The 23,316-nt window shown below is 40.3% G+C and overlaps 1 protein-coding gene across 5 annotated transcripts in view; it reads right to left on the reverse strand.

Moving 5' to 3' along the window:
• Positions 1-23,316, reverse strand: part of PPM1B (protein phosphatase, Mg2+/Mn2+ dependent 1B) — a 68,503-nt gene that overhangs the window by 25,386 nt on the left and 19,801 nt on the right. For all 5 annotated transcript variants that reach the window (XM_069852653.1, XM_069852652.1, XM_069852651.1 and 2 more), the window contains 2 exons: positions 14,648-14,793; positions 100-963 (listed from right to left, as the gene is read on the reverse strand). In XM_069852653.1, the coding sequence (XP_069708754.1) occupies positions 100-945 (846 nt within the window). In that variant the 5' untranslated portion in view covers positions 946-963; positions 14,648-14,793. The remainder of the gene's footprint in view (positions 1-99; positions 964-14,647; positions 14,794-23,316) is intronic.

A 23,316-nucleotide genomic window follows, 5' to 3' on the forward strand; every position in this document is an offset into this window, starting at 1 on the left:
GGAGAAAGGGAAGAACAGGTTCACGACTGCTGTTAACGCTATACCCACCTAAACAGAAGACCATTTTAGAACAGCTGCTTGGAGAAAACAGTTACATACCTTATGTAAACAAGTGTCCACTACCCAATTGCACACTTTTTCCAGGTCATCTGACACTTCAAGTCTAGACTTAACAAATTCACAGAGCTCTTCATTGCTCATTACATCCCAGATTCCATCACAAGCCAAGATGATAAACTCATCTTCTTCTGCCCTTAAAATTTCACAAACCTCAGGCTCTGGAGAAACAAGTTGTTCTGTAGGGCCTTTACCATCAACACATTTGTAGTCATAGTCCCCCAGAGCTCGAGAAACTGCCAATGAACCATTAACACGCTGAATCATTACACTGCCTCCTGCATTCTGGATTCGCTCTTTCTCCCTTGGGTTGCAAGGTTTGTGATCCTGTGTTGAAAAACAGACTTGTCCATTCCTATAGAGAACAGCACGTGAATCACCACAATTGATAAAGTATACATGCTCGGGTGAAATCATAACTCCTACTGCCGTTGAGCCACTTCTGTCCATCCCATTTCTGAGGTCTGAGAAATTGCGCATGTACTCATCAATTTTCAAAAAGCCAGTTCTGATTCCACTCTTGACATTTTCCACTGAAGGTTCAAGAGCAGATCCCGGTTTTTCTGTCGCCCTAAAATCTTCATTGTTAGTGATGTGTTCTAATAAGTGTGTGGAGCAATAATTTGCAACACGAGATCCCGCGTGACCATCATAGACAGCGAAAAAGGACCAGTCCTCTAAGCCATGGGGAATACCTACAACAGCTGTATGAGCATCTTCCATTTCCACTCTCCATCCCTGCATACTGCTGAGGCCATAACGCAAGCCATTCCCCGCACCATGAGCATTATGTTTTTCAGTTTTTGGTTTATCCAAAAATGCACCCATGTTTATGCAATATTGAATCTGGAAAACAGAGAAGAATATTCTTACTTATAAAACCATCACTCCATATAAGCTTTGTTCTTCCTTTCCTTTGTTTCTTTTTTATGAAACAAGTGATAAAGCATGCACATTTGCAAAAGTCAATGACTGATTGATACTGATTTTGATTTTAAAATGTATCCAGTTACAAGAGAAATGAGCTATCCAAGGGAAGAAAATAATCCATGGCAAGTTAAAAGTCCTTCATTATATGGAGACCTACTTCAAAACACATGAGAAAGAACCATCTTCAGAAAGCAAGCTTGCATGTAAAATGTAAGTCATGTATATTGAAGCTTTAGAGGATTTCTGACTTTCTCCCCTGTACTTGTCTCAGTTGTCCTTAGCAGACCTGAAAAATTATCTTGCACTTTAGGAAGTCAGCAGAGAATACATTTAGTCTAAAGATCCCACGGTACTTTACTGAGAATTTCAGAAACTCTGATACCACAGCCTCTGATCATCCTAAAAGTGACAGCCCAATGAACCGCTTAGGGATTGGATGTGAAAATTATACCAACATCCACCCGAAAAGAATTTAAGAAAATGCTGCCATGACTGATTCTGAGTAGTCAGACACTAGGTCTCCAAGATATTAGCACCCACCAAGACTGCAGAGTCATGATAATCTAGTTCTGGTTTAAGAGTTTGTCACCAAGTCAGAAAAAGTGGTTAAAAACTCCTTATTTCTACCATTCCCCTAATCTAACCACATTTTCAGCATACATAGCTTACTTTGACAGGAGATACAATACACCCCAGTGCACCACATCTCCCATTTTAGAGTAAAACTTTAGGGCTTTCCTCTAGACAATCCAAACTTCACACTACCTCTCCGCTAGTGATCTCTGTGAAGTGCCGAGGATCCCCACTATTACACAGACCTCCAACAATTGTTTACCAGTTATGCCACTTTTGAACTGTCTCCCACTCTTACTACAATACAAATTTAGACAAACTTCCCCACATACTACAGCAATCCGTATCTGATTTACTTTTTAGTTTTACTGCCTCTTTTACTTTAGGTTTAAATGGCCCTTGATTAAGGTACTACTAACATCATGCAGAGGGAGCATTGTTGTTCTGTTAAAAGACTGGATACCATAAAAAAAATATCAGAGAGCAAGCACCTGACTAAATCAAATCAACCGAGAAATACCAGAAACTAAATAGCTCTTGTGTGTGGGTACTATACTATGTTCTAATTACAAGTCTTCAAATCATTTGTTCTGACATGGAATAAAATACTAACATTGACCCCAGTTTTAGAAAGATTTGTTAAAGATGATGATTTCCTAAGCAGTCAGCTAGAAATTGAGGTTTTGCATGGACAGTATAAATGTTAACACTGTGCAACTACCCCCTCTAGTTCAGCTATGAAATACCACCACAATTTTTGATCATTTCTCATTTATTAGAGAACTTCACACCTGCATATTGTTAGTAGTATCTATGTACCAAATCTTCAGCTATCAAGTGTGATGTTACAACACAGAAATCCTGCACTTAATTGCCTTAAGTACCTATTAAAAAAAGGAATTGAGTGACACCAGAGATGCCTTCTTGGCCTCCAAATTGGACATTCTACATACAAATCTTAAGATACAGAATATGTAGTAAAACCAAATTAAGAGAATTTCCTCAAAGGTTGACCCAATTTGATTTTACTCCATATAAACATAGTCCTCAAACTGGATTTTATGAAGCACAACCAGGAGTACCAACTTCATGCGTAATGGCAAATTTAATACAGAAAGGCAAGTTACACAATACCTTCTTGCATCTCATGTTCTCAAAAATACTTTCTGTATTTAAACTCTTGAAAAGTCATTAAGTCCTTTCAAACACATACTATCCAACCTCAACTTTCTCCACCTTCCCAATCTGATCAATTTTATGATATTATCTGAAGAACTCCACACACAAGAAACCACACAATAAATTCTCTTTATTCCTCATCTCTGTAGTCACCATCCACCAGCCTCTAATTATATTATCTGGGATAGCAATGATGAAGATAAAAAGACAACCACATTATGTCACGCATTGTAAGATGCATACTACGTACTTTGCAAGTGGAAGTAATAAGTCATTCTGCTCATAATTATTTCCATCATTATTTTTCCTTTTTTATCTGAAAAGAATATTTGCAACACTAAGTCAATGGAAGCACAGCATCAGAAATAAGGTATTCACTGCCTAGTGAGATATCCAGCTAAAATGCTTCTCTGAACCCTCTCTCTTTAAAGACTGGATTTTGCTTTGAAATAACAAACAAAAAAGAATCCGGCAAATGCTGTCATAAAAACAAAGCAAGGCAGTGCTACAGATCACCACAAGCAAGTGACCTCAGCAACTGATATTCTCTGTTAAGAGGTGAACAAGTTCAACATAATTTAATGGTTCAACTTATATCAATAAAGGAGATTCCTGAAAGGATTTTAACAGCTGATAACCTTTCATTCACAACCTACATAAATATAAAACTATTTTAAAGACACACAAAAAAATTCTTACCAGTAAGATATAACACAGGACTGAAATGCTGCCAAAGTGACACAACTCCCCCAGGCAGCACTTCAGACCTTGTACAAGATTCCTTTAATTGAGATCAGTACATCCTTATGTTCTCTAAATAAAAAATGTGGAAGAAATCATATGACTGAGTAAGGAAAAAGATCAAAACCTATCTAAATGCAAAAGCCTGTGAGTTCAATATTAACCGCTGTGTTTCATATAAAAGCACAAATATATAAAATTAATATTATTAGTATGTATTTTTTATTTTATTTACATAAAAATGTGTTAAAAAATGTTTAAAAAACACCAAAATCACATGTTCCACATCTTAGCTTTACTTATTTCATAAGAAGCTTCACTTCTTACAGCACAGAAGGTAGAAATAGAAAAAAAGATTGTATTCTTGATATTCTAAATATCCTATTTAATATTGACAAATCTTTAATAAAGGATGCAAAGACTGACTGTCAATCAGTAAGAAAACAAGAAGTTCAGGAATCAATTTATAGCTGGTCCTATAACAGACACCAAATACATAGAAGAAATCTATCACTGTGTATATTATGCACACTATTTAAGTAAGCAACTGAAGACCAGCTGAGAAAGTCAAAACATTTCAGTGAAAATGGAAGAAACAAACAGCAATTTCACTTATTCATTGACACTCAGGTTTTCAATCAAAATTATCAGCACAAAGACAACTTAAAACAGATGAACACCTGTTCCGTTAAAAGCTAAATTTTTAAAAGTAACAGCTTTGCACATTTTAAAAATACTAGGAAGTTACAGAAAATAACAAAGGAATGACATGGCATACAGGCAAGTACAGTGCACTCCTATCAGGTGTTACGTCCCCATCTACAGTGCCAACACACACAATCATCTTTAGCAATAAACTCAGCTGTGTATTTACCTACGCGCAACTTAGTTAACTAAATCAGAGATATTTTAATGAAGTCTGTGGTATTAAACTTTACTTTTTCTTTTTTTTTAGGAAATCAGCTTTTTTTTTAAAAAAAGCACAAAAAAACCCCACCCCAAAACATAATACAACAATCAAAATACTCTACTTGTTTTCTCAAAAAGGAAAGGTTACAAAAAGAAAACCCGGGTACTCAGATCTAGTTTTGTCCTTCTAACAGTTCAGGCTAGATCAGCAAACAGATTGAAGCATCTAAAAAAGGGACTTGGCCCAACTCACCTGCAAAAATCCTATAGAAGACAAAACGTATCATCAATCTAACCAGGTGTTTCCATCTTTTATTTTAAGCATACTAGGCTAGATACAAGTCAGCCTTGACCAAAGCACCTAGATAACATTTATATCAGGTAAGAGTTCACAGATTACAGAACCATAAAACGATTACTGTTGGAAGAGATTATTCTAGAGTTTATCTAGTAAAAATCCCTATTCAAAGTTTAATCATTTCAATATCCAACACCAAACTCAAGGCTCAGCCTATTCAGATCCCTGTCAAGTTGTGAACCTCTTCAAGTGTGGAGATTACATAGCCTCAGAGGAACCAGTTCATGTCTGACCAAGTTAATAATGAAAACAGAATTCTCATCAGAGTAACTTGTGTCCTTTGCCTCTTACTCTTTCATTACATAGTTTTGGAAAGAGCACAGCTCTGCCTGCTCTATACCGTCCCGTTACATAGTTGGAAGACAGCAACCAGATCTACCCCTTGGCCTATTGCCCTCCATACTGAGGGAACTCAGCTGGCACCTCTCCTCACACATCATGTGCTCTAGTTCCTAAGTAACAGTGGTCCTCTGCTCAACTTGCTCCACTATATCTATGCCTTGAATAGGGGCTAACGCGCCACACTGTATTCCAGATGCAGCCACATCAGTTCCAAATGGAAATAATCACTTCTCTCGATATGCTGGATAAATATGGCCCAAACTTCCAGCACAGAAGAGACACTGCTCCGTAATGTTCAACCTGCTCATCCTGGTTGCCCACCAGGACCCCCATGGTTCTTTTTCTGCAAAGCTCTTTTCTAGACAGTCATTACCCAGCCTGTATTGAGTGACAAGGTTAGTCTATTCCAGGTACCCACACCTCCTGAGGTTGCCATCAGACCCTTTGTCCAACCTGTCAAGATCTTTCTATCTAATTTTAAGGCCTGCCCTTTGGCTTATTGACCACTACACCCAATACAGTATCAAATGTGCTCAGAGAGAATACTCTTCCACAGTTTAAGTTGTTAATGAAGACTATTACGCTTCCTCCGCTCAACAATCAAAATATCTCAACATTTGAAGGATTTAAGGCATTAAGACTTAAGTCTTTGTAGAGCAAGATCCAGTCTTGAGAGAAAACAGCCAGCAGAGGAACAGATAAGGTGTCCACCTTCAGCTTAGTAATTCAGTCATGGTCTTACTCAATTTATGTAAGCTCCAAAATTCACTACTGCTTCAGCCTTTGAGATTAAATTTCCAAAGATCCCATTTTAAATATTCTATTTGTTTCTGAAGAAAATATTTCCCCGGCATGAGAGTATTAGTTAAAACTTCCAAAATATGTAAGACCGTGTCTACTGTAATTTCCAAAACATCCTTGGAAATGGAGAAGGCCTTAGTTCTCAACAATGCTCTGGAGATTAGTCTTTAACAGTGTATATTTTTCAGATCAAGAACAGAACCCTAGCATTCCCTTGTTCCAGTGGTCTTCCCATTGCCGGTAAAAATAAGAGTAAGAATAAATACATAAAAAAAAAAAAATCACCTGGTAAGTGCCAATAATGAGCAAGGCTTAAAGGCTTTTGTAAGGCCTTGAGAGAAAGAAAACACTGGTCTTTCCCCTCCTCTGGCAATGAAAGAAACTGAATCTGAGCAACATTTTGCTAAAGCAGCAGCTCTACCTATGGCTCCACTGTACACTCTTCATCTTTAGTTTTAAATCAATACTTAAGCCATTTCCAAGAAAGTTCAGGGCTGTGACTCTAACATAAGCTGGCATCCCTTTCCCAGGGCAAAAAACTAACCCAAGGCTTACTTCTCTGAGTCCTAACATATATTCTTCTCTGATGTTTCCTACCTGCTATAAATCCTACATGAGGTCATTATCTCATATACAGGGAACATAAGCAATAATTCAGGCTCAGGAAACCAAAGACATCTACTCTTCTGAGGTATGGAAGTATAAAAACAAAAGCCATGTCCTCTGACACTTAAAAAAAATTTTGTGAAGACTTTGCTACTAAATCAGCTACATAGTAAAGAGTCTTAAAATCAAGTCTGTGTGTAGGTTTGAAATTCTCTGTTTAAGAGAAAAACAAACATGCCCACTGATTTTCTCCCAAGATCTACTTATAAAATGGCAAATGGTCTTTGCCCAGTTACAGATGTGCGTGATTTTCTACAATATCGTGAAGGGGAAATAGGCAGCTACTTTACATGAAAATCGCGCTCCTTTTCATATACATTTATATTTAATAGATAGAAATATTTACTTGCTTGTTGTCATCAACATAGCCAAAATGCAATTAGATTATAAAGGTCTAAATGCCATAACCAAGGTTTCTGTAGATACCACAAAACCAATTTTCAGATTATGTTCCAGATGTCAGTTTCAAAGAGAAGGTTAGAACTAGACTTACACCTTGATGGCCAACACTCCCAAAGGCAATAACAGCTTTTCATATAATGAGAATGGTCCAATATCAATCTTTCAAGCCCAGGCCATAAAAATGTACTTAAAAACATCTCTTCCTCAGAAGGATCCATTTACTAGGCCAGCCATTTTTCATAAATCAGGGCTGTGGAAAAGAAATGGCTCCAGAGTCTCCTGCTAGAAACCACATGTACTCCCACTACAAAAAAAGCGCATGACTTTGAACAAAAAATATGCTGCACTAGATATTAAAGATGGAAGTGATGAACAAGTTATCAAAATATCCATGACAATTTCAAGGCTTACTGAAAATGGAAGAAAAAATAACTTTTCTGGTTTAAATAGAATAGTCAAACTTAGCCTCAACAGAAAGTTCCTCTGTCTCCATCTCGCACACTCTCTCTAGTGCATTATAGACGTCTACACACACTGTAGGTAGTTGTGACATCAATAAAGATTACCTGCACCCTTCAATTTACACAAGAAACTGTGACAGAATATTTAAAGTAATTTTTTACTAATGTGTTTACTTACAATATACTACCCTTACACTGTCGCCGTACCTACATATGCACACTAAATACAAGTTAATTTGACGAATGAAATCAGCTTTAAAGATCTTTATTTTTGATCCCAGAAAACCTGGGCTTGCTTTTGATTTATTTGCCTTAAGAACACTGGTAACACATAAATTTACATTAGGCAAATAGTTATTGAATTTTTGAGTAACTTTTTAACTGTAACAGTTACTCTAACTATGTAGTCACAACTATTATTAGAGTCAAACAGCAACTACCGGAATCCAAGAATGAGATCTGACTATTTTACTTTCACTTAAAAATGAAGTACATAAAAGGACAGTGATTATCATTTATGTTAGCTCACTATAAGGCTTATTTGTTTTGAGGGGTTTTTTTTGTTTGTTTTTAACTCTTCTGTGGCCATGGGAGTCACCACCAGGAAGGATCTCAGCTGACCTAAGATACTGACAAACAGAAATTAATTTCAATAGAAACTTTTCATATAGAGCCTACAACTAAGAACTTCTCCTGCAATGAAGACATGAAAGAAGCCCAACAGGCTATTACATGGGGATTTCAAACATTTTGAAAGTTATCTGTATCACCACGTAGGATACATGCCTAGAAGCTACAGTTGTAACTTTGACATGAATTTCTGCATCTCTATTGTTACAATAGTTGGGGAGAAATAAACAATAACAAAAACAACACACATAACACGACCCCTCACTTTTAAACTACCACATTAAAAATGAAACGAGGATTTGAAAATGTGCTTTGGCTACTTTAACCTGGTCTGGAGGTACAAAACAATCACAGGCATAATTTAACAGAGGGAATTCACATCTATTTTCAATGTCAGTAGCAATACTTGAAAACATTACCATTTGTGCTCTGTCTCAGCTACTCACCACTACATTATACCAGCAATTTCTTTTCTTTCAGAACTGCTGGCTGAGATACATTCATCCTTACTATTTGAACTGTTTCACTGAAGAAGGGCAGAGAGCTTTAGTATTTTATTTTGAAACTTTGTAACTTTGACTGCAGTAGGTTTAGAAGCCAGCAGCTTGGACAGCAAATCCATGGAGGCAGTAACCTTCAACAGAGAAGATGGAGGGGTGGGGGGAAGGTAGAGAAGACGACCAGGATCTACGTTAAGAATCACAGAATGGTTTGAGTTGGAAGGGACCTTAAAGACCATATAATTCCAACCCACCTGCTGCAGGCAGCGAAGCCTCAGGCTGCTCAAGGCCCCATTCAACATGGCCTTTAACACCTCCAGGGATGGGGCATCCACAGCTTCCCTGGGCAAACTGTGCTCCCCTACCCTCATTGTGAAGAATTTCCTACTTATGCCTAGTCTGAATCTTCTCCTCTCCGATTTAAAGCCATTCCCCCTTGTCCTATTGCTACGTGCCTTTGTAAAAAGTCCCTCTGCAGCTTCCTTGCAGGCCCCTTTCAGGTACTGGAAGGTCACTATAAGATCTCCACAGAGCCTTCTCTTCTGTAGGCTGAACAACCCCAACTCTCTCAGCTTGTCCTCATGTGGAAGGTGCTCCAGCCCTCTGATCATCTTTGTAGCCCTCCTCTGGACCCATTCCAACAGCTCCATATCCTTTTTATGTTGAGGATTCCAGAACTGGACACAATACTCCAGGTGTGGTCTCACAAGAGCAGAGTAGAAAGGAAGAATCACCTCCCTCAACCTGCTGGACATGCTCCTTTTGGTACAGCCTTCTCAGCTGCAAGCGCACGTTGCTAGCTCATGTCAAGCTTCTCATTACTCAGCACCCCCAAGTCCTTCTCCACAGGGCTGCTCTCAATCACATCACTCCCCGTCCTGTACTGAAACTGGAGATTGTCCCAGCCCAGGTGTAGGACCTTGCACTTGGCCTTGTTGAACCTCATGAGGTCCTCACAGGCCCACTTCTCCAGCTTGTCCAGGTCCCTCTGAATGACATCCCATTCTTCTGGTGTAGGAACTGCACCACCTGGCTTGCTGAGGGTGCACTCAATCTCACTGTCTATATCATTGATGAAGATATTAAACAGCATTGGTCCCAGTATGGACCTCTGAGAGACACGACTTGTCACTGATCTCCATCTGGACTTTGAGCCATTGACCACCACTCTCTGAATATGACGATCATCCCATCAGTTTCTTATCCACCGTACCATCCACCTAACAAATCTGTATCTCTCCAACTTAGAGAGAAGGACGTTGTGGGGAACTGTGTCAAAGGCTTTACAGAATTCCAGATAGATCACATCTACTGGTTTCCCCGTGGCCAGACAGGATCTGACCCTGGTGAAGCCATACTGGCTGCCATTAATCACCTCCATGTCCTCCAAGTGCTTTAGCATAGCTTCTAGGAGAATCTGTTCCATGATCTTCCCAGGCACAGAGATAAGGCTGACAGGTCAGTAGTTCTCAGGGTCGTCTTTTCTACCCTTCGTTAAAAATGAGGACAATGTTCCCCTTCTTCCAGGCACCAGGGACTTCTCCTGACTGCCATGACTTTTCAAATATCATTGAGAGTGGCTTGGCAACCACATCTGCCAATTCCTTCAGAACTCTGGCACGCATCTTGTCAGGTTCCATAGATCGGTCACAAACCTGATCCTCCTCTACAGTGAGAAAGGATTTAAACCCCTGGCTCCCACTTTGTTGTCCATTGACCCATGAGAGGGGAGGAGAAAGGTGGTTAGTGAAGACTAAGGCAAAAAAGTCGAGTACCTCAGCTTTCTCCTTTTCTTTTGATATGAGGTCACCATTTTCACCCATCAGTGGGGTTACGCTTTCATCAACCTTTGCTGGTTGACATCTGTGTAGAAGCCCTTCTCATTAGTCTTCACTTCCCTTGCCAAGTTCAGCTCCAGCTGCACCTTGGCCTTCCTGACCCCATTCCTACACAACCGGACAGCGTCCCTATACTCTTCTCGGGTTTCCTGTCCTTGCTTGCACTGCCTGTGCAGGTCCCCTTGCTCTTCAGTTTGACCAGCAGGTCTCAACTCAGCAATGCTTGTCTCTTCCCCTCCCTGCCCAACTTCCTGCATCTGGGGATTGAGAGCTCTTGTGCTTTATGGGAAACACCCTTAAATATTTGCCAGCTCTGTTCTGCTCCCTTATCTCCGAGGGCCATATCTCAGGGGGTCCTACTGAGTAACTCCTTGACGAGGCGAAAATCTGCTTTCCAGAATTTTAGGTCCTGACTATACTCCTTGCTTGCCTCGTATCCCTCAGGACCTTGAACTCCACCAGCGCATGATCACTGCAGCCCAGGCTGCCTCCAATCTTGACGTCACTGGTGAGCTCACTTGTATTGGTGATCATCAGGTCCAGTATTGCATCCCCTCAGGTGGGGGCATCTATTAGCTGGGTTAAGAATTTATTTTTGATGCACTTTAGAAGTCTCCTGGATTGCCTACAGCATGCCATGCTTCTTTTCCAGAATATTTCAGGGTGGTTGAAGTCCCTCAGTAGGATGACAGCTTGCAAGCATGAAGCCTCCTGTAGCTGGAGGAAGAAGGCTTCATCAGTAGGCTCTCCTTGATCAAGTGAGATCAAGAGCTACCATGTTTTTAGCTGTGTTGTTAACCCCAGAAAAATACACATTCATGGTCTTTTCAGAGGTTTGTTTCATATTCTGTTCTCTTGCACCTTATTAAAACAAGCTAGGTAATTACAGATCTTCAAGTTCAGCCCACATGGCAACTGTCTTTGTCAGGGATGAGTTGCACGTATCTATGCCATGGCTTCTTATTTTTCTGGAATGCAGTTTGGTAGGTACAAAGTTAGAGATCACGCCTCAGACATTCAAGATGAACTTCACAGAAAACGTTGAAGTGGACTCTGAATCTAGCTTTGCGATCACAGCATATCATGGTACAAAGGCATTATTGCCCAAGTTGATGCATCTTTACAGTCACCAGGCTTTTATTATGCAGCTTCACCCTTGCATAAGTCTCAGAAGTCAACTTCGTACAATTTTGTGGCCTAATGAAAGACTAGAAAAAACACACAGTGCTCTCGCTACGTAGCTACACATAATTCTATGCTTGCCAGTGTGATTCCTGATAACCGGCAGCCCTTAGTTCACATTAGCACCACAGCTAAGGATTTACTGAAGTACAGTGTCATTCTCAGTAAGAAAAACTCAACTGTAGTCAATGTCTTTAATGTCACTCATGTTAGTTTTCCAGGGACCAACTTCAGTTTTTCCTCACCAAGATTTCTTACAAACAATATTAAGTCGGCAAAATTCAGTCCCCTTGGTTATCTGCAGTTCATCTGGATTATGGAGTAACTATACAAAAACTGATGCATAAGATACATAAATACGCAGGCTGGTTCACCATGTACAACAACATTGGGCCCAGACAGTGCAAAGCAAACAGACTATTGCTTGTAAGGTCTCCACTGGAACTAGTAAGAAGGCTGAAATCTTTAAGAACAAAAATAGCTCTGCATAAGCCAGTATTCATGCTCTTCTACCATTTTCTTGAATTAGAAGTACACTGGCACTCAAGAGAAATGGGCCCACTTGGTTAAATCAGATGTTACCTGCTCAGGCTTATTAACCCTGAAGCCACGTTTTGTCCTTAACTCAAACTCTGCAACGAGGTGTGAGTTTGTTATACCACCCAAATGACTGCACTGTACCCTCACTTATCCCTACTGACCATACTATGACAAGACTTATGTCCTGGGTTCAGCTGAAATAGAGTTAATTTTCTTCAGCTTCTCACACTGGCCTGCCAACAAGGAAACAAGATTGCACAAGAAGCTGGGAGGGAGCACAGCCAGGACAGCTGACCCAAACTAGCCAAAAGGATTTTTCATACCATATGATGTCATGCTCAGTATATAAACCAGGAGAGCTGACCAGGGGAAAGGAGGGGAAAATAGCCACCTGGGAACAGGCTGGGTATCAGTTTCCAGGTGGCAAGGAATTGCATTGTGCATTTCTCACTTAGTATATTCTTCTATTGCTAGTGTGTGTGTCTGTGTGCACATGTGTGTCTCTGTGTGTGTGTGCTATTCTACTGACCTCTATTCTAACCCATGAGTTTTATATTTTATCTTTCTATTTCTCCTCCTCATCCCACCAGGGGGTAAGGAGTGAGCAAGTGGCTACATGGTACTTAATGCCAGCTGGGACTAAACCACAACACCGTATTAACTGAAATCAGTTTTGTTTGCCCGTACCCACTCAGACTTCCTGTCGCCAATGAGCACCTTCTCACTTTGTTACTGCACTGTTCAAAACAGATGCACATGTGGCACTTGGATATGACAAAACATCGACCTAGTATAGATGCGATGCTTCCCTGGTTCTCTAAATTCAATAACAGACCAACTATTTTGAATTAAATTTAGTTTGCTTCTTTTCAATCCATGTAACTACCAGCAGCCAGGCTTTTATTAAAGGACTACCACCTAAGATTTTGAAGAAAGAAAACCAACGTTTAGCCAATACATCATCAGTATTAAAATGGAAGAATTTCTTTAACTTATTAGCAGGAAGCAGCATGTCACTAAAACCAAATTCTCCTTTATTCTATATTTGGGCATTTAAGGTAACTTCTTTTCTCACCTTTCTCAATGTTTGTTTACTAAAAGCTTCAGAAACATTTTTGTGAGAATAGGGCAGCATCATAGCATCAATAAATTGCTCCTGAACAGGTCTGAAAGACCAGAACAAATGTTCTGCGGCAGGTCTGCAGAACCACAGTAAAGCACTAAGCCACTTATTTGCATAATTGAGGAGTGACTTGTTGATTCACACACAAATCTGAGGAAGTCAGGCACAAGGGTTGGGCTAGATGAGTCTAAAAGGTCCATTCCTCCATAACTTAGTCTATGACTTGCACAGTATAAGAACAGTTGTGCCATTTTTGAACCTGTTACGTTGCTGCAAATTAAGTACAAACATTCAATCACAACAACAGTAAAAAAAAAAAAGACACTTGAAAACACAAACACATTTGAACCTTTCTTTCATTGTAGCAGCAGAACAATCAATGCCACGTCCTCAACACAAACCCATCACTAATCGTCATTCAACTTCAGAGTAAGACATATTAGACTGCTTGATACCAACAGTCCTGAGGCTTGTCCTGCCACTATTGACAAATGTAGCCTAAGCCAAGCAGCTCTTCCTGTCAAAGACACCAAAATGTGGAATGAAGACCAAAAAGCTTTAAGTTGATCACAATTCCACAGATTCAGAATATTTATAATAAAGTTAATTAATGGAGAGCCTTGAAAACACACATTCCTTTGCTTAAAAATACAAAGAAATTATTCAGAAACATACAAACCAAAATATGCAATTTCTGAGACAGTAGCAGGACAAGATTTAATTCCATCATTGTCAGATAAAGTTATGATGGAACACCATAAGCCAAAACATTTTCACTGACCTAGAAGATGACATCAACCTTTCCCCTTGAAAATGTCATTCAAGAGTTGAAGCTATACTGGACTTGTAACAACAATTTAGAGATTTTCTGTAACTGATTAAAAAACTTAACTTAAGCAGTACTGCTGCTATTGGCACATTTAAGAAAGTACAGACTTTGAGAAAAAGAAAAAGCCGCACACAGTCATTAACCTGGTGGCAAAGCACTTCATGACTTTTACTGACTGATATTGTTCAGTGAGATACTGTACTTACATTTGTGTGAGAAAAGACCTTCCTCAAAATCTGGGTCTGTACACAGCTAGGTACTGGAAAATTAATTTTTCTCCATTTACTAATGATGCTTTGTACTATTGCAGAGAGAAGCTGTACTTTAAATTATATTTCTTCCCTATTAAAAGTAAGGTTAAACACAACTCAAAAACATTTAAACAAGGACAAAACCCCATCCTTTTATAAAATCTGTTCAGAAATTTCTGTTAATTTCTTGGTCAACTACAAATTGCAAATTAAAACACAAAGCAGAAGTGATTATACCTTCCCATAAATTTCTAAGTTGCAAGATTTGTTCTTACCTGCAATTGCAACCTTGTCAAGGTTCTAATTCAGTGCTGAAAGAATTAGTTTACATTCCTGCTGCCAAGAAGCACATAACAGAATGACTTGCAAATGACTTGAGATAACAATACAGGACACAACATCTGCCTTATTTTGGTATTTCCTAGAAAGAAATAGAAAAAGCAGTTAGCTACACCTGATAGTTTACAACAGATTTGCACGTGATTTTTTTCATAAACACAAGTTTTTCCAAAATGGAAGTGCCTGAACTGCAGCTATGCCTGGATGTCAGAAGACCTTTCAGCACGCTCTCTAAACATCATTTAGAAGATGAATAAAGAACCAGATTTCACCCCCTCTTTGTTTTCTTTGCTCATCAGCACAGACTACTGTGTTGTCTAAAAGTCATAATTTCTTCCCATTTATTAACAATGCTTTGTATTATTGCAGAGAGAAGTTATGCTGGCATTCAAGTCCCTAAACTGAGTAACAGAAGGAAGGGGCTGCATGCCTGCTAACTTAACAGTGCAATTTGCTTGATTTTATTCACCTGCTGAAATGACAGAGTATACTCCCTGAGTGTTTGACAACTTCAACACACCTACTCCAGTACGTATAATTTTTAAACTATTCATTCTACTAGTTTAGATGTAAAAATGCATAAAAGTTAAAAACCCAATAGGCTTAGGTTGTAAAAATATTTCAGCTCCACTGACGTAAGAATCATTATGTCTCTTTAAAAGTAGCTTCTTTAAAATTAACCATAAACTCAGCTGAAAAAGTAAAAGTAGCATACATACATATATGATCTGTTACTCGTCTACAAAAGCATCTAGGGCTTCACTCGTTTTCAACAGGATGCAGATGACCAAATTCTTTCATGGATCAGAGACTACATATTTAACCTCACAAACCACTGCATCTTACAAATGTTACTATGACGTTACACTGGTAGAAGGAACTATCACAGGAAGAACTCTGAATAATAGCCAGCTTTGCCTGGGACATTAGGAAAATACAAGCCTTATTGTAACACTGATGATTTTTAAACTGATTACGGCACTTCGTTGAGCTGGGGGCCATAATGCAGACCTTGACTTTATGCCCACTGATTGAAGAATGGAGCTATGACAGAATTTCATAATGGCTTGCCTCTTCCAAAGACTTAACTAGTGGTTTTTAATGACCAAAGGTGTCATACACGAGAAATCATTCAAAAGAAGAATTGGAGGGGTTTAGCAAGTTTTATGCCTGTAACACTGCACTACTGCAAGCCCTGTATTTTCCCCAACATTCTTTCTTCTTAAGTACTGTAATAGTATGGGTGATTCAAGGAACCAAACCAGAAAAAGTCAATTATTTTCTGCCACTTGAGTTCTCCAAACCAGCTTATAAGGTGCAGGATCAGACAAGTGCCAATACCAGAAATATAGAACCAGCAGCTGCTGCCAATTCAGATTTGGCCCCAAACTACACCTTAAGCAGCATCCACTAAATCATTAATGAACTCTGAAGAAGTATTTTTAAAGAGCTAGACATGAAGTACCCTAAATCACTGCACTGGACTATGTGGCAGAAGTTGTCCCCAAAAAGTTAAGTTCATCAATAAAAAAGAATTTGTTTCCACATCGAAGAACTCCGGAGGGGGAAGGGGAATACAAGCAGCACAGATTCACAAAGCTGCACAAACAGCATAATTCCCTCTTAAATACATCAGTGCCTACAGCAGGGAGAACACAGCCCCCTTCAATCACTGTCTCCCACCTTCAGAATATGCTCTTAACTATGAGGGTACAGAGTGCTTGGTGATGAAGGCTTAAGAGCCTCAGTTCTTCTGATGCTACTCCAGCAGCCTTTAGAAGTGGCCAACTCACAAAAGCAGACCAGAAGACAAGCATTTGTGTTTCCCAGGAGTATGAGGCTTGACGCCTCCCAAATTCTTCTACTCTAAAGAGGATGTGACAGCATTAATTAGACAAGGGTGACTTTGAGCCTGGCAACAGGTTGCTTGCTGCAGGGCAGATCCAATCACAGATACTTTGGGCTAAGAGCATCTTACCCCAGAACATGCTCCTATTTAAACAAATTCTATCTACAGTAATTCTCAGAAGTGAGAAATACAGTATTTGGTGTCCCAAACATAAACCCATCTGAAAATATCTATTCCACTACTCAACATTTCACAAAGAGGGGGCGCTACTCCAACTTATTTCTCCAAAGAAGCCACACAACTTTTTTTCCCAGTGAAGCGACACTGATTCATGATACAGGCTTGGGATAACAAGCTATTATATCCAGCCTCCAATAATTTGTTTGCAGAAAATGCTCAGATACACAAATGAAATGGTCTTATCCAGATTGCTAATAATAAATTACATCACAAGAATAAAGCTGAATTCTTCCTATTAAAGGCTTAACTAAGCATTTTATTTGGGCTCCTGAGCTCTTTGGAGTTCGTAAATGCTTAATATTTGGGTAGGACTAAGTTAGTACAGTAAACTTTTATAATTTTTGCTACTAAGACATCAGTACCCTACAGCAGAATAGTTTTTAATTGAGCACAACTTAGGTATTCTTTGGCTAATAAATAACTTTAATTTCACCGTGTTTACAGTACTTTCTTCAGAAGGTAAAGACTATGCAGACAAAGCCATCATAAGTAAATCACTGCTAAAGAACTAAATCCAGTATTTAAAAGTAAGTGCATGGATAAAAATGATGTGGCCTAGAGAAATTTGAAGAATTTTACCATGTTATTTAATGGAAGAGTAGGCATCAAATGCTGGTCTTCCTCATGATTAAATACACACTTAGCCCTGGTGGCAAAGTGCTAATGGTCCTCAAGCTAAATCCAAATGTTTAAAGACAATCAAAACCGACTATAACATCCAGTCCTTTACAAGTTTCCGTATCCTGGTCAGAGAAGAACCAGAAAAACACTGATTTTATTCTGTTCCACAGCCAGCTACAACTCTGACCTTCTACAAATAACCAAATCATGACTGCTTTAAAACAAGCAAACAAACCAACCCACCCCCCGAACATCAAGAGTAAGAGCTACAGTCTAATTTGTCATAATTGATCTTGCAACATCACAACACCACCACTGCCGATATCATCCCCTAGAATTATAAACTGGTTCATGCGGAAGATCATAGAATCATAGAACAACCAGGCTGGAAGAGACCCACCGGATCATCGAGTCCAAAGATTTTGCAGGAGTAAAAGATACTAGGAGAGAGGAGGAAAAGAGCAATAGTGTAAGCTTACCACAGGTTAGCTAGTGTGCTGCAACCTCCAAATTGCATGTACCCAACATACGGTAAACATAAGATAACATCCCTCTCCTACAAGAGGCATTCATTAGGTTACCTGGGAGCATAACAGCATGTACCATGTAGTCAGTAGTCGTGCTGCAAGGTCATGTAGTAGTTCATCCTTAGTCTATATATATGACAAAGCCCAAAGTAAAACAGGAGTTAATTTCTGTGTAATTATTTGAGACAACATACAACTTCCACCTTAAAGAGAAAGTTGCTTATCCTTTGTTGCTTATCCTTTGTAATAAAAGGACAATGAATTCTCTCTGCATTTGCTAAGTAGTTCTTAGTTCTAAACAAAACATTGTGAATCTACCAAGACTGGACATAGCCTTGATTTGTGTTTTTGCAGGTGAGGGATTTTTTTTTTCCCCTTCTCTTCAAACACAGAAGCTGTACTAAAATGTTGATTATAACAGCAGTTAAAGGAAGAAGAATGAATAAATTCTGAAACAATAAGCTCTATCAAGTAATTTAAGTGCTTTATCCTTTTGGAAGCAGTTCATTTAATATTATGATTTTGTAAGATGTGCAAAGGTATCTTTACACTTCATTTTACAAGGAACATCCAGGTTTCTTGAAAACCTGAATGCATCAAAATAAATCTACCTGGGGCTCTGGAGAAAATTTAGTTCAGCAGTTTGAAGTCTGCAGTTCGAACTTTTATTGCCAGTTAGTCATTTGAACTATTCAAGGCTGAATTTCCAACAAGAATACGCTATTAGACTAGCATAGTACTATGGGTTTCTTTTTATTTTTTTTTTTTGCCTCACGATACATCTTACAAAAGCTACTTTGAACTTTTCTTCCTGCAGACTTATCTTTAACACATATTTGTAAGGCACTTCTAATTCCCAAATTCTCTGTAATTCTCTTTTAGGTAAGCTGCAGATCAGTAAACTCGCATTGTGGCTACACAGATGTCTTAGCAGCAGTGGTTGCTTAAGCAATGTTTGCTCTCAGCAACTCATTCCTTTTTCCACACTGTGTGGCTAAGCAACAGATATTGGTAGATATGCCAGTACAAGTGAACACCTGAAGCAGGGAGTGCTCATCTAGCTGATGAGTAACTCAAACTGTTGAATTATACAAGCAGAAGATGCAGGAATACCAAAAGCCAGCCTTAACAGAATTCAGAATGCACATATACAATCTACACTTGCTTACTGGGAAATTGCTGGAAAGCACTTACTCCTCTGTTCATCTGTAACAGCACAGAAATATGGAATCATCTCTCGGTTACGCTGGACAGCTCTTCAAACTTACAGTTTCAGGGACACTGAAGAGAAAAGGCCATCTAATGGTCTCAATTAAAACTACAAAGAAGGATTTTAAGCACAGGACTTATACTTTCAACAAACACGTTTATTGGGGCTGCTAGGACTTTAGTCTAGAGAAGAGCTTACAAAAGTCTAACTAGCTTTTATCACATCTTACATCATAGCTGTAGTGCAAATAAGGTTCTAGATATGCATTATGCCTTCCATGGCAATCTGAGGAAGACGTGTTCATATTCTATCTACACCGGAGTTGTTGCCAGGGTTAGAAATCATAATCTGTATCATGACAACCTCCACAAGGATTATAGAACAGGTTGTAGTTGTAGGCAACTCCTTTCTGAGGGGAGCAGAGAATCCAATATGACAGACAGACCCTCCTCTTCAGGAAGCCTGTTGCCTTCCTGAGGCCCAGGTTAATGACATCATTAGGTAACTTTCTAGCCTAGTACAGCCCTTGGACCCATTACTGCTCTGATATGTGGGTGGCGATGAGGCCACAAAACATAGTCCAAGGGTGAGACTTCAGAGCCTTGGGACAGTTGATAAGGGAATGTGAAGCACAGGTTATCTTTTCTCTCCTTCCAGCTGCAGGGCAGCAAACAGACAGACCCAGTCTATCTAGACACGGCTCTGTGGCTGGCGTCACAGCCACAACTTTGGGGTTTTTGATATTGGGATATCCTACCCAGCATTAAGCTTGCTGGTGTCAGAAGAGATTCACCTTTCTCAAAGGGGGATGAGAGTCTTCGCTCACAAGCTAGCAGGGCTCTTTGCCAGAGTTTTAAATTAGACTTGATGGGGGAGCAGGATAACAACAGTCTTGCCTCATTTCAGCCCAGTGCTTTGTCTGAGACATGCTCACTACCCTGCACCACATCTGAAGACAAGCTGAAGACACCGGCTGAGGTAATAGGAGCCAACAAGGAAACACCAGTGAAAACACCTCAAAGGGATTAAGGGTTGTTCCTCTAAGACGGTGACACAGCTGACAGCCCAGCTGAAATGCCTCTACACCAATGCACGTGGCATGGTGAACAAATAGGATGAGTTGGCAGTCACCGCGCTGCTATGACCTAGCTGCCATAACAGAAACTCAGTGGGACAAACCCCACTCCTGCACTGCAGGTATTGATGGCTACAGGCTGTTCAGAAGGGACAGGCAAAGGAGATGCAGAGGCATTGCTCTCTACATGAATATATGGATAGTGTGAAGCGCTGTCTCTGAAGAACAGCCACAAGCAGGCGGTAAGCTTGTAAGTAAGGATCACAGAGACTGAGGCAAGAAAGGGAACCTCATGGCTGGTGTCTACTACAGGCTGCCCAATCAAGGGGACCCTACTGAAAAAGCCTTCTTACTCTAGCTACAGGAAGCATGGCAATCACAGGCTCTCGACTTCAGTGACCCTGATATCTGGGTCATCTGCACAGCAAGCTGCAGACACTGCAGGAGATTTCTGGAGAGCATTGAGGATAACTTCTCAAGCAGGTAATAAACAGCCATACCAGAGGGAATGCAATACCGGACCTGATGGTACGAACACAAGTGAGCTAATAGGTGACATTAAGACTGGAAGCAGTCTGGCCTGTAGTGATCGTAAAATGGTGGAGATCCCTCACAGAACTGAGGGATCTAAGTCAGGCGAACAGTAACATCAGGACCTTGAATTTTAGGAGTTAAAAGCTGTTCAAGGAGTTAATTGGTAGGATTCCCTGAGAAACTGCCCCCAGGAACAAGGGAGCAGAACAGAGCTGGCAGATGCTTATGGACACTTTTAGCAGAGTGCACAAGCTCACAATTTCCAGGTCGAAGAAACCAGAAAAGGAAGGCAAGAAACTGGTATGGCTGAATTGAGGCCTGCTGGTAAAACTGAAGAGCAAGAGGGAATCGTACAGGCAGTGAAAACAGGCGTAAGCGTCCTGTGAAGAGTATAGGGACGCTGCCCAGTTGTATGGGGACGGGGTCAGGAAGGCCAAGGTACATCTCGAGCTGAACTTGGCAAAGCACATGAGGAATAAGAAGGGTTTCTACAGGTGTGTCAGCCAGAAAAGGAAGGTCAAAGAAAGCATACACACACCCCAAACCACTCCCCCACCTAGCAAGACTGGCAAAATAAGAACAGGCAAGGAGAAGGCTAAGGTACTCAAATTTTTTGACCTGTCTTCTCTGGTAATCTTGCTTTCCACAACTCTTGAGTGGATGGACCACAAGACAGGGATTGGGAAGCAAACTCATTCCCAATGAAAGAGAAAAGATCAAGTTACTTGAGTAACCTGAACATACATATATCTATGCAAGCACATGGAGGACAGGGGGGAGATTCGAGACAGCCAGCATGGCTTCAACAAGGGCAAGTCCTGCCTGACCGACCTAATGACCTTCTATGATGGATTGACTACATCAGTGAACAAGGGAAGAGTTACAGATCTTGTCTACCTGGACTTCTGTAAGCCTTTTGACATGGCCCCCACAACATCCTTCTCTCTAAGCTAGAGAGATATGGATTTGATAGATGTACTGTTTGGTGGATGAGGAGTTTGTTGGATGGTTTCACCAAAGGGTAGCGGTCAATGGCTCAGTGTCCCGATGAGTCCTTCAGGGGTCCATACTGGGCCCAGTACAGTTTATTATCTTCATCAACGACAAACAATGGGACTGAGTGCACCCTCAGCAAGTCTGCAGATGACACCAAGCTGAGCGGTGCAGTTGATGCACCTGAAGGACAGGATGCCATGCAGAGACACCTAGACAAGCTTGAGAAGTGGGCCCACGTGAACCTTATGAGTTTCAATAAAGCCAAGTGCAAGGTCCTGCACCTGGGTTGGGGTAAGCCCTGGCAGCAATACAAGCTGAGGGATGGAGGGATTGAGAGTAACCCTGAAGAGAAGGACTTGGGGATGAAAAGCTGGACACAAGCTAGCAATGCGCACTTGCAGCCTAAAAGGTCAACCATATCCTGGGCTGCATCAAAAGAAGCGTGGCCAGCAGGTTGCAGGAGGTGATTTTCCCTCTCTACTCCACTCTGCTGACACCCCACCTGGAGTACCATATCCAGCTCTGGAGCCCTCAGGACAAAAGAGAGATGGACCTGCCAGAGTGGGTCCAGAGGAGGGCCACATAAATTATCAGAGGGATGGAACACCTCTTCAAGGAAGAAAGACTAAGAGAGTTGGGGTTGTTTAGCCTAGAGAAGAGAAGGCCCCAGGGAAAACTTATTACAGCTTTTCAGTACTTGAAAGGCGTTCACAAGAAAGAGGGGGGACAAACTTTTCAGTAGGACAAGGGGTAATGGTTTTAAACTAAAAGAGGGTACATTCTAACTAGCTTTAAGATAGTTTTTACAATGAGGGTGGTGAAACACTGGAATAGATTGCCCAGACAGGTGGTTGATGCCCCATCCCTGGAAACATTCAAGGTCAGGTTGGATGGGGCTCTGAGGAATCTGATCTACTTGAAGATATCCTTGCTCACTGCAAGAGGGATTGGACTATATGGCCTTTAAAGTTCCCTTCCAACCCAAACTATTCTGCGATTCTATGATATTCTGAATGGGTTTGCGTTTCTTTTTGCTTAGTGCAAAGGGTGAACATTCATCTTCCTGATGGGGATTTAAAATTCCAGCTCCAACATGCCAGAGTGATATACATCAGGTAACATAAGATCATGTTCAATATTACTGATGTGCCTACCTTTTAAGCACATACCTATGGTGCTTCCCCATGCTTATTATCATCTTACTAGCTAGAATACCTAGGTAGCAACTGCTAATTAATCTGTTTGAAACCATGTGCCCATTTGTTGTGTTTGTGAACATCTGGCTGTCAAAATGGTTTTAAAAAAAAAATAAAAAAAGAGGCAGTCACTCCCTGTGGACTGTTTAGATTTTGTAAATATCCATCTGCTTAAAACAAGCAGAAATCACAGCCTGAGCACTGGTTAGATGTTCTGAAAAAGAATTCAACACACCTGTCAGCAGGCAACATTACAGGGCACATCTATTCAGAAGCTGTCTGGGCCAAAATAGCATGTCCCTAAACCACAGCTCACTTTACACAGAAGTGAAACATCTTATCCACTCTACCTACCAT

Source organism: Phaenicophaeus curvirostris, chromosome 2 (genome assembly GCF_032191515.1).
Source record: "Phaenicophaeus curvirostris isolate KB17595 chromosome 2, BPBGC_Pcur_1.0, whole genome shotgun sequence".
Taxonomy (NCBI): Eukaryota; Metazoa; Chordata; class Aves; order Cuculiformes; family Cuculidae; genus Phaenicophaeus; species Phaenicophaeus curvirostris.